Source organism: Salvelinus fontinalis, chromosome 3, assembly GCF_029448725.1.
Source record: "Salvelinus fontinalis isolate EN_2023a chromosome 3, ASM2944872v1, whole genome shotgun sequence".
Taxonomy (NCBI): Eukaryota; Metazoa; Chordata; class Actinopteri; order Salmoniformes; family Salmonidae; genus Salvelinus; species Salvelinus fontinalis.
In genome coordinates this window covers 13,315,070-13,330,382 of record NC_074667.1, presented here as the reverse complement: position 1 = coordinate 13,330,382, position 15,313 = coordinate 13,315,070, and the positions used below count along the sequence as shown (strand labels likewise).

Below are 15,313 nucleotides of genomic sequence, written 5' to 3'. Positions count from 1 at the left end.
GAAATGCTTAATTACAAGCCCTTAACCAACAGTGCAGTTCAAGAAGAGTTAAGAATATATTTACCAAATCAACTAAAGTTTAAAAAAAATGTTTTTCAATTAACACAATAACATAACAATAATGAGGCTATAGACAGTACAGGGGGTACCGGTACAGAGTCAGTGTGCGGGGGTACAGGTTAGAGGTAATTTGTACATGTAGGTAGGGTTGAAGTGACTATGCATAGACAACAAACAGCGAGCAGCAGCAGTGTACAAAACAAATGGGGGGGGGGGGGTCAATGTAACAGTCCGGTGGCAATTTGATTAATTGTTCAGCAGTCTTATGGCTTGGGGGTAGAAGCCGTTAAGGAGCCTTTTGGTCCAAGACTTGGCGGTCCGGTTTCGTTTGCTTTGCGTTAGCAGAGAAAACAGTCAATGACTTGGGTGACTGGAGTGTCTGTCAATTTTATGAGCTTTCCTCTGACACCGCCTGTTATATAGGTCCTGGATTGCAGGAAGCTTGGCCCCAGTGATGTACAGAGCCGTATGCACCACCCTCTGCAGCGCCTTACGGTCAGATGCCGAGCAGCTGCCACACCAAGTAGTGATGCAACTGGTTAGGATGCTCTCGATGGTGCATCTGTTGAGGATCTGGGGACCCGTGCCAAATCTTTTCAGTCTCCTGAGGGGGAAAAGGTTTTGTCGTGCCCTCTTCACGACTGTCTTGGTGTGTTTGGACCATGATAGTTCGTTGGTATTGTGGACACCAAGGAACTTGGAACTCTCGACCCGCTCCACTACAGCCCCGTTGATATTAATGGGGGCCTGTTCGGCCCGCCTTTTCCTGTAGTCCACGATCAGCTCCTTGTCTTGCTCACATTGAGGAAGAGGTTGTGGTCCTGGCACCACACTGACGGTTCTCTGACCTCCTCCCTATAGGCTGTCTCATCGTTGTCGGTGATCACACTGTTGTGTTGTCAGCAAACTTAATGATGGTGTTGGAGTCGTGTTTGGCCACACAGTCGTGGGTGAACAGGGAGTACAGTAGGGGACTAAGTACACACCCCTGAGGGGCCCCAGTGTTGAGGATCAGCGTGGCAGACGTGTTGTTTCCTACCCTTACCACCTGGGGGCGGCCCGTCAAAGTCCAGGATCCAGTTGCAGAGGGAGGTGTTTAGTCCCAGGGTCCTTAGCTTAGTGATGAGCTTCGTAGGCACTATGGTGTTGAACACTGAGCTGTAGTCAATGGATAGCATTCTCGACTAGGTGTTCCTTTTGTCCAGGTGGGAAAGGGCAGTGGGGAGTGCGATTGAGATTGTGTCATCTGTGGATCTGTTGGGGTGGTATGCAAATTGGAGTGGGTCTAGGGTATCCGGGAGGATACTATTGATGTGAGCCATGACCAGCCTTTCAAAGCACTTCATGGCTACCGATGCAAGTGCTACGGGCCGGTAATCATTTAGGCAGGTTACCTTCGCTCCATTGGGCACAGGGACTATGGGGGTCTACTTGAAACATGTAGGTATCAGACTTAGTCAGGGAGAGGCTGAAAATGTCAGTGAAGACACTTGACAGTTGGTCCGCGCATGCTTTGAGTACACATCCTGGTAATCCATCTGGCCCTGCGGCTTTGTGAATGTTGACCTGTTTAAAGGTCTTGCTCACATCGGCAACCGAGAGCGTTGTCACAATGTCATCCAGCTGGTGCTCTCGTGCATGCTTCAGTGTTGCTTGCCTCGAAGCGAGCATAAAAGACATTTAGCTCGTCTGGTAGGCTCGCGTCACTGGGCGTCTGGGTTGCCCTTTGTAGTCCATAATAGTTTTCAAGCCCTACCACATCCGACGAGCATCAGAGCCGGTGTAGTAGGATTCAATCTTAATCCTGTATTGACGCTTTGCTTGTTTGATAGTTCGTCTGAGGAAATAGAGTGATTTCTTATAGGCATCCGAATTAGTGTCCCGCTCCTTGAAAGCGGCAGCTCTAGCCTTTAGCTCGATGCGGATGTTGCCTGTAATCCATGGCTTCTGGTTGGGATATACGGTCACTGTGGGGAATACGTCGTCGATGCACTTATTGATGAAACCGATACTCCTCAATCCGGAACATATTCCAGTCTGTGCTAGCAAAACACTCTTGCGTAGCATCCGCATCATCTGACCACTTCCATCTTGAGCAAGTCACTGGTACTTCCTGCTTTAGTTTTTGCTTGTAAATTCTTATTTACAATGACAGATTAGGAACAGTGGGTTACCTGCCTTGTTCAGGGGCAGAATGACCTTGTCAGCTCGGGGATTCGATCCACCAACCTTTCGGTTACTGGCCCAACGCTCTAACCACTAGGCTACCTGCCGCCCCTGGTGCTCTAGAGTTGTTTTTCTTCTGGTTGCACATGACATGCTTGCAAAAATTTAGTCAAACTGATTTAAGTTAGCCTGCATTAAAGTCCACTAGGAGCGCCGCTTCTGGGTGAGCATTTTCTTGTTTGCTTATGGCCTTATAGTGTTGGTTGAGTGCGGTCTTAGTGCCAGCATCTGTCTGTGGTGGTAAATAGACGGCTACGAATAATATAGATGAGACTCTCTTGGTAGATACTCTCTTGGTAGATAGTGTGGTCTACAGCTTATCATAAGGTACTCTACCTCAGGCGAACAATGCAATACAATACCTAGAGACTTCTTTAATATTAGACATTGCGCACCAGCTGTTATTGACAAAAAGACACACATCCCCACCCCTCGTCTTACCAAACGTAGCTTCTCTGTTCTGCCGGTGCATTGAAAATCCCTCCAGCTCTATATTATCCATGTCGTCCATAACAACGTCTTAACAATGACCATACTGTTGGCAAGACAGCACAAACAGATCTGGGACCAGGCTAGTTCTTGTGGAATGTAAACAGAAATCCTTCAGCATCTGTATGTTTATCACACATGGCACTTTTCTATAGGTCTTATCTTGCTTTTGGTGTACTAGAGGTGTTTTTTGTGTGTCGGTTGCTTGCATCTCCATGCTTTCTATGCGTTAAAATGCTTGAGCAATGGATTAGGCAGGCCTCTGAAGGGTGAGGATATGAATTGTGGGGTTTTGCAATAGGAAAACTCCTGTTCTCTAATATTCTGTGTCATGTTTTATGACAAGCGTTATCGTGGTTGACTTCAATGTACTGTACAGATCTTAGTTTGATCACTCTTTTGTTGCTGAGAATTTAAACTTGTTATGTCTGAGTTTTTAAAAAGGCTTTGAAATTTCAGACTTGAATGCTCTAACAGAAAATGTATCAACCCCTACAAAAATGTCCATTCATGATAATGCACATAATAATTTCCATGTCCTGTTGCTGCAGGATTATATTCATGCTGTAGCAAACGGTCTAAAATGAAGATCCTACATCTGTATTTCCATTATGGCTACTATGACTACAATGGCATCTTGAACTATAGAAATTATTGGCCGTATCAGTTGTCCCATACATATAACTTTAGTGTAATTCTATATGGTTCTCTTTGGCTTGAGGTATTGAAAATGTAATAACACTTGCTGTACCAGTGTCCAAATCATGTTATAGCATGTCATGGCAGTTTATGACAACTTACTGTAGCCACGGTAACATGATTCGATGGGTATGATGCAGGAAATGGTGAAACCTACTTTCATATAACTGTAACTCTAATTCAGTTATGTGACATAGCATTTAATGACGTGCTACACTACATGAAAAGGTATGTGGACACCTGCTCGTCGAACATCTCATTCCAAAATCATGTGCATTAATATGTAGTTGGTCCCCCCCCCCCCCTTTGCTGCTACAACAGCCTCCACTAGATGTTGGAACATTGCTGCGGGGACTTCCATTCAGCCACATGAGCATTTATGAGGTCGGCCACTGATGTTTGGCGATTAGGCCTGGCTCGTCGGCATTCCAATTCATCCCAAAGGTGTTGGGTTTGAGGTCAGGGCTCTGTGCAGGCCAGTCAAGTTCTTCCACACCGATCTCGACAAACCATTTTTGTAAAGACCTCGCTTTGTGCACGGCATTGTCATGCATGGGCATTCCTCAAACTGTTGCCACAAAGTTGGAAGCACAGAATTGTCTAGAATGTCATTGTATGCTGTAGCGTTAAGATTTCTCTTCACTGGAACTAAGGGGCTTAGCCCGAACCATGAAAAGCCCCAGGCCATTATTCCTCTTCCACCAAACATTACAGTTGGCACTATTCATACGGACAGGTAGCATTCTCCTGGCCAAACCCAGATTCGTCCGTCGGGCTGCCAGATGGTGAAGTGTGATTCATCACTCCAGAGAATGCGTTTCCACTGCTCCAGAGTCCAATGGCGGTGAGCTTTACACCACTCCAACCGATGCTTGGCATTGTGCATGGTGATCTTAGGCTTGTGTGTGGCTGCTCGGCCATGGAAACCCATTTCAAACAAACATTTCTTGTACTGACGTTGCTTCCAGCTTCCACCCTAGTAGTTATTTCACAGTTGTCTGAAGTTCGTTTGGTCATGAAATCGTGAAATCACATCACTTTGGTCGTGAAATCACATCACTGTCTGGAATCGGTAGCAAAGCTGCTATGTGTGAATGTTGACGGAGGAAAACTTGCACGTTTTAAGTTCTACCCAGAGAGACTGAATTTCCTGCTTGAGATAGAAGTTGCCTCTAACCACAGATCTAGGATAAGATCACCCAACCCTGAATCCTATCCTTAACCATAAGCAGGGTAGACCCTGGACCAGTGGTTAGGGTGTACTATGCAAACAGCTGTGTTTTATGAATTGAAATCTGGTTCCAAAGTATTTCAGGCACTTACAGTTTAAGCTCCATAGAATGACATCTCTGCCATTGCATTAGCTCAGCACTTCAACTCTGTCATTGTTATAGATAGATAATGCCAGGGTTTGGATTGCACTGGGGGGGCTTTGCGTTATCTATCTTTCTGCAGAATAGCATAAACCATTCATTCAAGTAGCCAAAGTTAGCCAAAAATGCCATTGGAATTCTGTGGGTTTTGGTGTGTATTTTTGCAGTGAAGTGAGCTACATACTGTATCAGGATTGACTGTTGTATGTGACAGTATGTTTGTGTAGATAAGTCATCAACATAGCACTTTCTCCATTGTTGTCCTTTGAGTACTGTACCTCACTATTGCACTTTATTAAGGACTTAACAGGAGAACTTGGTTACTGTTGGACCCAGGTAGAGAATATTGATGCAAAAGATGAGAAACGCAATAAATAAGGGTGCTTGGGGGGAAAATGTTACGCCATTTTGAAGAAAAAAGGTTGAGGAAAGGAGGAGGATTGGTTATTTCCACACTCATTTTATGCCACTCTCTCCATCCCCAACCAATGAGGTTTCAGACACTTAAGTGGGTAGCAGTTCTAATGTAAAGGGCATGCACTGTAGATGTAGCCAAGTGCAAAAATGTACAGTATAGAAATGAATTGTATAGAATTGCACCTCAGCTTAGAAATACTTGACCCGTGACATCACAGGCTTCACGCTGCACTGTAAGCTGATTTTTGTTACACGCCAATGTTTTTTGGATGTCTTTTCAACATTTTAATGAACGTTTTATGCTGTTATTTTACTGATATCTTGTAATAACCATGTATCTCTTGGCTTTGTGTTCCCTGTTTTGCTGAAACCATTGTGAAGAGGAACGATACTACTGTATTTCTGAAATGGCATAACCACATACAGCCTTCTTATTTGGTCTTCTCAATGAGTAGGATCTTATGTTTCTTTTATGATTCCTTTTGTGAATGCGCTAAAGGGCTACGCTTACAGAAATATGCACCATTTTTACTTTTGCCAAGCTTTGCATTTAAGACGTTTGCATTTACTTAACGGCACTAAGAAGCAAGCAAGCATCCCTCTCTGAATGTCGCCTCTGTCTCTGATTTAGATAACTGTTCCGTCAGTTCAATAATCACTGCTTGGTTAGACAATTTTCAGCAAATCATGCTTGTCGTTTTGTGTATAGCATCATGTAACGAGCACTACTCAGTGAATGTACTGAGAGTGGATTAGCTGCTAACGTCAAACTTCATTTTGCACACATGCAAATTTTCATTGACATAATTGGCAATGATATTAAAAAATATATTGTTTTTGTACTTTTTTGTCCGTTCTCGGTCAAACAAATCTCGCCATAATACTCAATCAAAACAGGATGTTGAATGTTGTCACTGAACTCTGAAAATAACGCAGGCAATTTTGAAATGTACTTGCAGAGAAATTGTATTGTACAAGACTGTTTTCATACTTCTAACATTACTTGCATGATATATAATAATATCAAACCTCTGGCTATAAATGTATAGTACGGTCATTCTATGAAATTAATGCCTTTTGCGTCCCTTTAGTATTTTAAGTAGAAATTGTACACCAATGGGCCTCCAGAGTGGCGCAGTGGCCTAAGGCATCACAGTGCTTTAGGCGTCACTACAGACCCGGGTTCGATCCCAGGCTGTGTCACAGCCTTCCGTGACCGGGAGACAGATGAGGCGGCCTACAATTGGCCCAGCGTTGTCTGGGTTAGGGGAGGGTTTGGCCGGCCGTGATTTCCTTGTCCCATCGCGCTCTAGCGACTCCTTGTGGCGGGCCGGATGCCTGCAAGCTGACCTCAGTCGCCAGCTGGACTGTGTTTCCTCCCACACATTGGTGCGGAAGGCTTCCGGGTTAAGCGAGCAGTGTATCAAGAAGCAGTGCGGCTTGGCAAGGTCGTGTTTCGGAGGATGCATGGCTCTTGACCTTCGCCTCTCCTGAGTCCATAGTGGAGTTGCAGAGATGGGACAAGACTGTAACTAACAATTGGATACCAATTGGGGGTACAAGTACAAAATAAAACAATAATAATAATTGTGCACCAATATTGAATTCTAAAAGCCTGTTATATTCAATGAAGTATCATTTAATATAGCCAACATGGACAATTCAATAAATATTTTTTTATAATATGAATAAAGACTTGCTAAAGTGCCAAAAGACTTGCTAAAGTGCCAGAATTTTGAAAGGTCCCTCAAGTTCTTCAGAGTTTAGGAAGATTGTAACCAACAACCCCAAAAAATCCAAAGTCTTCATCATTGTAATGCTATAGTTACATTGTTGCTTTGACAAAGTCATTTCTGAAAGATTATAAATTAGGTGAAATCAAAAGTTTTGTTTGAACAAGTTATACTACTCAAATGGCACCCAATTGGTGGAACAACCCAGTGATATTTTTTCAGTGAGTTATGTATATTACCACGGGTAAAGGGATAGTTCCAGTCGGTATTAGATATAGAACGTACCGGCCCCACTCGCCTGTGGGGAAACAAACTGTGGTGACCTAAGTTACCCCATTGGCTCACAGCAAAAACGTGACCTTTTTCAAACGCACTTTTCTTGTCTGCTTGTTTTAGTCAATTACAAAACTACATTTAAGAAAGGTACAATATGTCTAAAGAGGACTTTTCAACATTGCCTGGGTTTCCACTGCTTAGAAAAAACGTTATATTGTAGGTCTTCCCTCATGACCCTTTTAATGAAGGTGTTAGCAGCCATGTGAGTGAGAGCTAGCTAGCTATCAACCGCAACATTAAGATAGCTAAGACCAACAACACAAACAAACGGACTATACAGCTACAAGTAGTGAGTGGAGTTACAAGCAGACTATACTTAACAAGTTAACTGTCTTACCTGTGACGAAATGTTTTCCATACACACAGCTATGTGTAGCATACTTGGACACTGTCTCCCCACATTTCCCATGCCAAATAGCTCTTCTCGCAGGCTCTATTCCCCTACATGGGAGCATTGCGAACCATAGATCTGGATTTTTTTTACCTGGTTACATTGAACAACACAGCAGCTTTTCGGCATGTTTTGTTATTTTTATATAACAAAAAAACAACGATGAAGTTGGCTCTTTTACAATGGGGGTCAATTGGAAAGAATGTTTATTTTCCCCAATTTGTGGGCGTGCAATTCCTTATTATTATGTGAATATTGACTCGGAGTATACTCATGGATCAAACATGTATTTCAAGTTGCAGCGAAGAGGGACTTGCATTTTCAGTTAACAAAACTATGTGCTTCGCACCTTATTACTTTAATTTCTCAGATAAATTAAACATATTCAGTTCACGTCACTGATACATGACAATATCTTCCATATGTTCTGCATATCCTGTCCTATAGTCTGAAAAATGACTTGTTCCGCAGGGCTGGGTGTCCAACCTATTGTAAATGGATAGCATTATAAGTTGAGAAATCTGCTGCGAAATCCACAGGACATGGGCAAATGTCTTGTGAAATATTGTAAACTGTTTATTGTGGCAGAAATCCCTTTTAGCCATGGACTAAGAGTGATTGAAAATGCCATAGATGTGATACCTGTTTAACATATCACATAACATTACACAAAGCCACTGCACTGTAAAGCACACTGTATGCTCAGAAAGCCCCTTAACCCTTAGCCTTTCAAGTTGAGTTAAAATAAAAGCATGATGTGGTCTTGTATACAATTATTATCTTGAATTGCTGAGTTATATTTGTCAACGATAGCCTAGAATTTGAAAGTGTTTTCAGTCTATAAGTCTTAAGTGTTTAATGACTTGAATATTTTATGCATCTCCGTGAGGAAAATTGACTGAAAATTAAGATGTCTGTAAAACTTAAATTAAATGCAGTCTCAAATAGCCGCATGTACTTTTTAATAGCCGTGCAATGGCACACATTTCAACAAAAAAAACGCCTGTTTCAAATGAACGTCGGGTGTGTAAATGATAACACATTAGTGCAGGAAATGAATAAATTGAATAAAATGCGCCTGTTGTGTTCAGGGATGTAGGCTAGAGCTCTGCTACACGACCTGAGTCCGATGGCCCTTGACATTATACATTGGGTTAGTGCCGGGTAGGGCCTGTTTTTTCATCAATAACTACGGTAAGGGTAGGCCGCGGGTATCACTAAATTGATCATTAACATTTTGAAGCTAAGCTATTTGCTTCTGCTCTGCTGCACAGTACATATCATGGTGTCAGAAGTGCTTCAACCTCGTCAAATATAAGACAAGAACATTGTTCAGTCTACAGGAGAGATTTTTGTCAAGTCGTTGTAAATGAGTGAGCATTCATCTTCATATTTGGAAACAGGGCTCATGAGATAGTAGAAGGTACTGTATGATATAATTGTGAAAGAAATAAATAGTCGTGAGTATAACTGCAGTATTTGTCAAGCGTGATCTGTGAGTGTCTTTTAGATGTACGATATACTGTATATACACGTGTAAGCATCTTTTGTATCACAATACAATTGTACAGTCTGCTTGTAATATTTACAGGTAAAAAGCATGTATTTTAAACTTTTTGTAAATCAACAAAACGTATGTATGTGTGTATATATATATATATATATATATATTTATATATATATATATATATATATATATATATATATATATATATATACAGTATATATATATATATACATACAACTCAATAAATGTTCAATTCCCAGTGGGCAAAACTGTTTGAAATGATGTATTTTTAACTTTAAAACATGTTGAAAATACGTACTTTTAACCAGTTTGCCTACTGAGTTCTCAGTTAATCTGTAGTAGCATGCAAGATAGTTGGTTTTAGTGTGTATATACTACAGTACTGTATGTCAATTCTTTATGAAGGGAAACACTTGAAAATCACAAGATATTGAAGTGTCTCTCTAAAAGGGAATACTCTTCAATGCATTTTTGTGCCTTTTCTATCAATGTATGTAATCTAGACAATCTTTAAAAGCCTGTGTATAACCCAAAAAACATTAAATCGTTTGGGGAAACAATTTTGTCCCTCGTTTCGTTCTTTATGAAGTTATCTTAGATATGTTCACATTACATAATCTTGAGTGTTTTCCCAGTTTTGTCCTCATTTACATCGTGTGACATGAGCCATATCTTCCAAAATACTTATTGTTTTATATTTTTTGCCTTGACAATATTTCCAGCATGCCTCTTGTTCCAAGTGAAAAAGTAATTCTTTAATTGCATCTTTTGTAGGTGATCATGTCTCCGACTGAGCACAATGGTCTATCTCAGCCTTGTCCAGACTTCAGGACCAAGGGCCAGCTGGACGAGAAGGAGCATTTCCACATCCTTCCCCAGCTCCAGGTCAAGCGGGCCGACTTCCTCACCGTCATGCTGACCGGCACCCTTCCTCAGCGGCGAACCTTCACAGCAGCTCTGCCAACAGAGAACGAGGTCCAGGAGCCCCAGGGCCCGCGGGACGATGACGTGACCAAGAGTGAGTCGAACAGCGAGGCCAGCCAAAAAAGCACAGAGCGGAGCCAGGATGGGGCCCCTAATACCCTCATGGCCGATGATGGTCCCAGGGGCCCCCGGGAACCCGCCTCGGCCGCAGATGCTGACCCTGACTTGGAGGACGGTTCCAAGACCCTGGTTCTGTTCTCGCCGGGGGATACCCGAAAGTCTCCATCCACTGGGGGAGAACACGTCCTGCTGGAGGTTGACTTCGGGACGGCGCCTGCCTCTACCCCTAGGAACGATATGCCTCTGGTGGGTGCGGGCAGTCAGCCAGAGCTCTCCTTCACACTGAGGTCAGACTTGAGGCCATCCACCCCAATCGCCCCCACGTCTCCCCCCTTCACCAAAGTCGAGCGCACCTTTGTCCACATTGCCGAGACTTCTCACTTTAACGTCATGTCTTCCAGAGGTCAGACCGCAAAGGAGAGCAGCGACCTCTCTGCCGTTACCCGGGAGACCTCACCATGGGAAGGAGACTCCCATGATCAGACCGTACATGTTGAACAGGGTGAGGAATCCCAGCGTCTTTCCAGAGAGCCCCAAGCCCATTCTATCCCAGACGTGACCCTGGAGAACGGTGTCACTCGCACCAAACCAGACGACCGCCCACCGCTGGTTTTTGTTAAGTCCTTGGAACCTGTCCCAGAAGCCATGTCGCCCATTCTGGAACACAAAACTCTCTCTGCAGATCCCAACAAGGGAGCATTGTCTACCGAAGGTGTTGCCGAGTCCAACGCTGGATTACCGTATACCGCACTCAGGCAGAGGATCAAAAGCCGCATCCCGGTTCTACTGTCTGAAGAAGACACAGGCTCGGAGCGTTCAGCCTCACTCTCTGCCCGAGCGCGACTACGGAAGAGAGCCCGGCAACTGGACCTGGCACGGCTGGTAGTGCAGAAGCAGCAGGGCCGCTGGATGAGGCTACCTTCGGGGACATCCTCCTCGTTGTCCTCTGGCGATGGGAGGGCCTCCGAGACGCTCTCCACCACCGGCTCGGAAGAAGACACCCACGCCTCGGATGAGTCCCTGGCCAGGAGGAGTTCATGTCTGAAGGCCAGGGCAGGGGCTGGAGGGGACCAGAGCCATACGGAGTGGCGCAGCAGAATCCCCAGGCCCGTCACCCCCATCAAGAGGCCCTCGGGGCGGCTGGTGGCCGCCGTGGGCTCCCCTCTCGCGTTGCCAGTATCGGGCATTTGTAGAGATGCATCCACCTTTGGTAATGGGTAAGTAGTCTTCACAACATCATGTTTGCAAACATAACATTATAACATTGTATGGCTCATTGGTTACCACTGTAAATGAAAAGACCCTTGATTGCTTTACTATAATTTATGAAAACACTTCTTTACAGTGCCAAATATTGAGAGTTTAGCCATTGCCAAAGACAGTCTGATTTCTGTCGTTTATGACCTAAACTTAATTTGATTGGTTGAACGGTGTCATGTTCTTTAAAGTTTTGTTATGATTTTTGTAAAAACACTTAAATGATGACTTATCAAAGGTTTCCGGGGGGAAGAATTAACTCTTATTCCACTTATTCTCATTTCAGGCTCCAAGTTCAGAAAATAGGACTGAGCACTCTCCCGACCCAGAGGTGGTCTAAACCTCTGCAGACTGGCTCCTCCTCTTCCTCCTCCTGTCCGAGGCCATGTCCTGTCCCCGCCCAGCCCTGCGGCAGCCCCCGCATGCCCCTGCGCTGCGTTTTCATGACCCGACGCAGCCTAAGCACCTCCCACTGCAGGACAGACAGCCCCTCCCCCCAACGTGTCCGTCCAACTAGACAGCCCCTCTCTGTCCGGCCCACAACTGCCCCTCCGCTCTGGCCCAGGGCTAATACTACTACCACCACCATGAAACAGGCCAACTCACAGAGCCGCTTTACCCAGGCGTTCACCGCTATGCCTGCCAGAATCAGAGCCAAATCAACAGGCCCTGCCAAAGTGAAACAAAGCAGAGAGGACAAGATGGCTACCTCGAGATAGTAAACAGATTCACTGGGATGAAACGCATACGCTTCTCTGTTGTCCTCAGAGAGACTCAATGCCTCAAAAAGCTCCAGGCCGACCCCAAGTTAAGACTGACGCGGTTTCCCATATTTTTTAATCTTTCAAATACCTTCTTTGATCTAAATCATGTACCTCTACTAACTAGACCATGACAACAACATTTACAAGAGGAACCATACGGAACAATCTTCATGAGCTTCCAGTCAAATAACTTTTAGTCAATGTCACCGAGGAGCGATGCTACCATGGTGCTATGTGTACGCTGTTCACTGGTGCATTGTATAAATGTTCCTTTTGTTTCTGAGGTTGAACATTTCTTTAGGTTTGTGAATTTTGCATCCTACATGCAAGAAATGTATTTGAACAAAGTCGGTCGTCATGACCCCTTTGCAAGCCAAGTTGCAATCTTTCTCAACACACAAACGTCTCACACCGATATACTAAGTTATCATCGACAATATCCTGCTCACTTTACATTGCATGGTATAGATATCACAAACACTTTTGATAATTTGAATAATGTTAAGGAAACTTCCAATGGTCTGACACGATAACCAAATCTGATAGAATGCAAAGGCCAAAATCATTCCCAACTCTGGTCAGATGTGTTAAAAGAGGAAGGTTGGATTATGGGGTAAATTACTGCCGATATTAAGCGAATGCAGAAGTAATATTGCTGGTCTCCTTGTTAGCGTGTGACAATGGGCATGCATTATATCATTCTATTTTTGGGGTGGGTGTTTGATTATATTTACATTCCGAAGACGTGTATATAATATGATCATTTCTTGAAAAAAGACATCTTTATTTTTTATCTTGTGAAAACAACCTGTATATTTTGCCTTTCCTCTGCTGTTGAATAATGTTGGCAAATATGCCTGTTTTTTTACGCATGAGAAAAATAAGGTTAACTTTGAGCGATAGATACCTGCCTTTTAATGTTCTGACAATGAAATGAATGGTGGATCATTGGAACCCATGTTTTGTGTTTGTATTGGGTAAATAAAACCTACAAATGCAGGGCACTGAGCTAAAGTAAAATCCTTGTCATGTGGATTGACTATCTCCTGTTTCCTTTCTACACTGTTTGTCAGATATAACCATGGCCTCTAGAAAGGACTGCTTCTTGTTTTCATCCTGTTCTAATCAGAGACTGATTCACCAGGTGAGCACCAGGTGACACCAGGTGAGGGCAATAAAAGTACCAGGTTGAAACAAAAAGCAGAAGTGTTTCGGCCCTCCAGGACTGGAACTGAAGCATCTTGGGCAACTGAATAGGTCTGAAAGGTTCCTTATCAGGGTGAATTGACTCCGACACATTTTTGAAGTGTTTTCACATATTTAGGTCATTTTATTTTCAAGAGGTAGTTACAGTACAGACGTGTACAAAAACGACATACTGTTAAATATTTCACACAGACACACACACATTTGTCCTCACATTGGTAAGTCCAGTCTCTCCCTAGTTTAGGCTCAGGCAGCTTCTCTAATTGTCTGTCTACATTCGTTAAGGCCAGGAGTGAAAATGTTTATTTTTTTCCATATCAGAATATTCCTGAGCAAGTACATAACCCACATTTGAATACTATTAATGCTATTAAATTCATCTTTGATCCATCCCAACAGGAATCAATTGATTACATAAATAATGCAATTTATGCGCATAGGAGTATGTTTCATTGCAGTGTAGTACTGTGCTGAGACTAATGGTCTCTTGGAGTTGCCCTTTAAATTCTGTTATATATGCACTGAAAGCTGAGCCTATGAGTCCTGAGAGATATCCAGTAGAAGGGAGGCCTCCCTTTCCCTTTCTCCCCGCCCCCACTTGTTCAATGCAAGCATGTGAGATGGTCTCTCCCTCCCTACCACGAGGCTGTGAGATGTCTCCCTGAGGTTACGTTGACGTATTGTAAAAAGTTCAATTAAAAAAATGATTAAATCCATAATGAGTATGAGGTAAGACGTGGTAGAATAGTGAGTATGTTTACATCCACAGTATGATATTAGGCCGAGTAAGATATTTACATGTCTATCTTCACCAGCGTACGGTCACAATCGAATTAAGCATACGCCTATTAAAACACCTGGATTTATTCAAATTATTAGGACATGTAAACACCTTAATCTGCGTTCCAGATGTATATTTTATCTGCACATGTGCTAGCACCAGCAGTGCGACCCTCCCTCTTTAGCGTGAGTGAAGTGAGTTCGGAAAAACTGAAAGTATGCAACTTAGAAATCGTTTTCACATACAAAAGGTATATGTCTGAACTCGGAATCAAACGGGTTTCCCAGAAATAACATGGGTCACTGTGGTTATTTTGATTGGCGGTTTTTAAAAACATTTATTTTTACTGTCCTAATCACGTTGGTAATCAGTTTATAATAGCAATAAGGCACTTCAGTGGTTTGTGGTATATGGCCAATATGCCACGGCTAAAGGCTGTATCCAGGCACTCCACGTTGCGTCTTGCATAAGAACCGCCCTTAGCCATGGTATGTTTGCCATGTACCACACCTGCCTTATATGTTAAATAAAACAATATTTTCTCAATCCATATGACCATTACACCCATCTCAAATTTTGTGCACATATTTGCTTACAACCCTGCTAGTGATCATTTCTCCTTTACCAAGATAATCAATCCACCTGACAGGTGTGGCATATCAAGAAGCTGATTAAACAGCAAAATCATTACACAGGTGCACCTTATGCTGGGGACAATTAAAGGCCACTCTGAAATGTTAAGTTGTGTTGCAATGCCACAGATGTCTCAAGTTTTGAATGAGCGTGTGCAATTGATATACTGACTGCAGGATTGTCCACCAGAACTGTTGCCAGAGAATTTAATGTACATTTCTCTACCATAAGCTGCTTCCAAAGTCATTTTCGAGAATTTGGCAGTACATCCAACTGGCCTCACAACCGCAGACCATGTGTAACCATGCAAGCGTAGGACCTCCACATCCGGCTTCTTCACCTGCGGGATCGTCTGAGACCAGCCACCCAGACAGCT

General features: G+C 43.3%; 1 protein-coding gene and 1 long non-coding RNA gene across 6 annotated transcripts in view; one reads left to right on the top strand and one right to left on the bottom strand.

Moving 5' to 3' along the window:
- LOC129839430 (uncharacterized) overlaps positions 1 to 3,754 on the bottom strand; it is a 200,586-nt gene extending 196,832 nt beyond the window's left edge. The window contains exon 1 of the long non-coding RNA XR_008757021.1: positions 3,715 to 3,754. This is a non-coding gene — a long non-coding RNA (uncharacterized LOC129839430). The remainder of the gene's footprint in view (positions 1 to 3,714) is intronic.
- ttbk1a (tau tubulin kinase 1a) overlaps positions 1 to 13,915 on the top strand; it is a 51,724-nt gene extending 37,809 nt beyond the window's left edge. For all 5 annotated transcript variants that reach the window (XM_055906716.1, XM_055906726.1, XM_055906708.1 and 2 more), the window contains 2 exons: positions 10,027 to 11,513; positions 11,840 to 13,915. In XM_055906716.1, the coding sequence (XP_055762691.1) occupies positions 10,027 to 11,513; positions 11,840 to 12,272 (1,920 nt within the window). In that variant the 3' untranslated portion in view covers positions 12,273 to 13,915. The remainder of the gene's footprint in view (positions 1 to 10,026; positions 11,514 to 11,839) is intronic.
- The last annotated feature ends 1,398 nt before the right edge of the window (positions 13,916 to 15,313 follow it).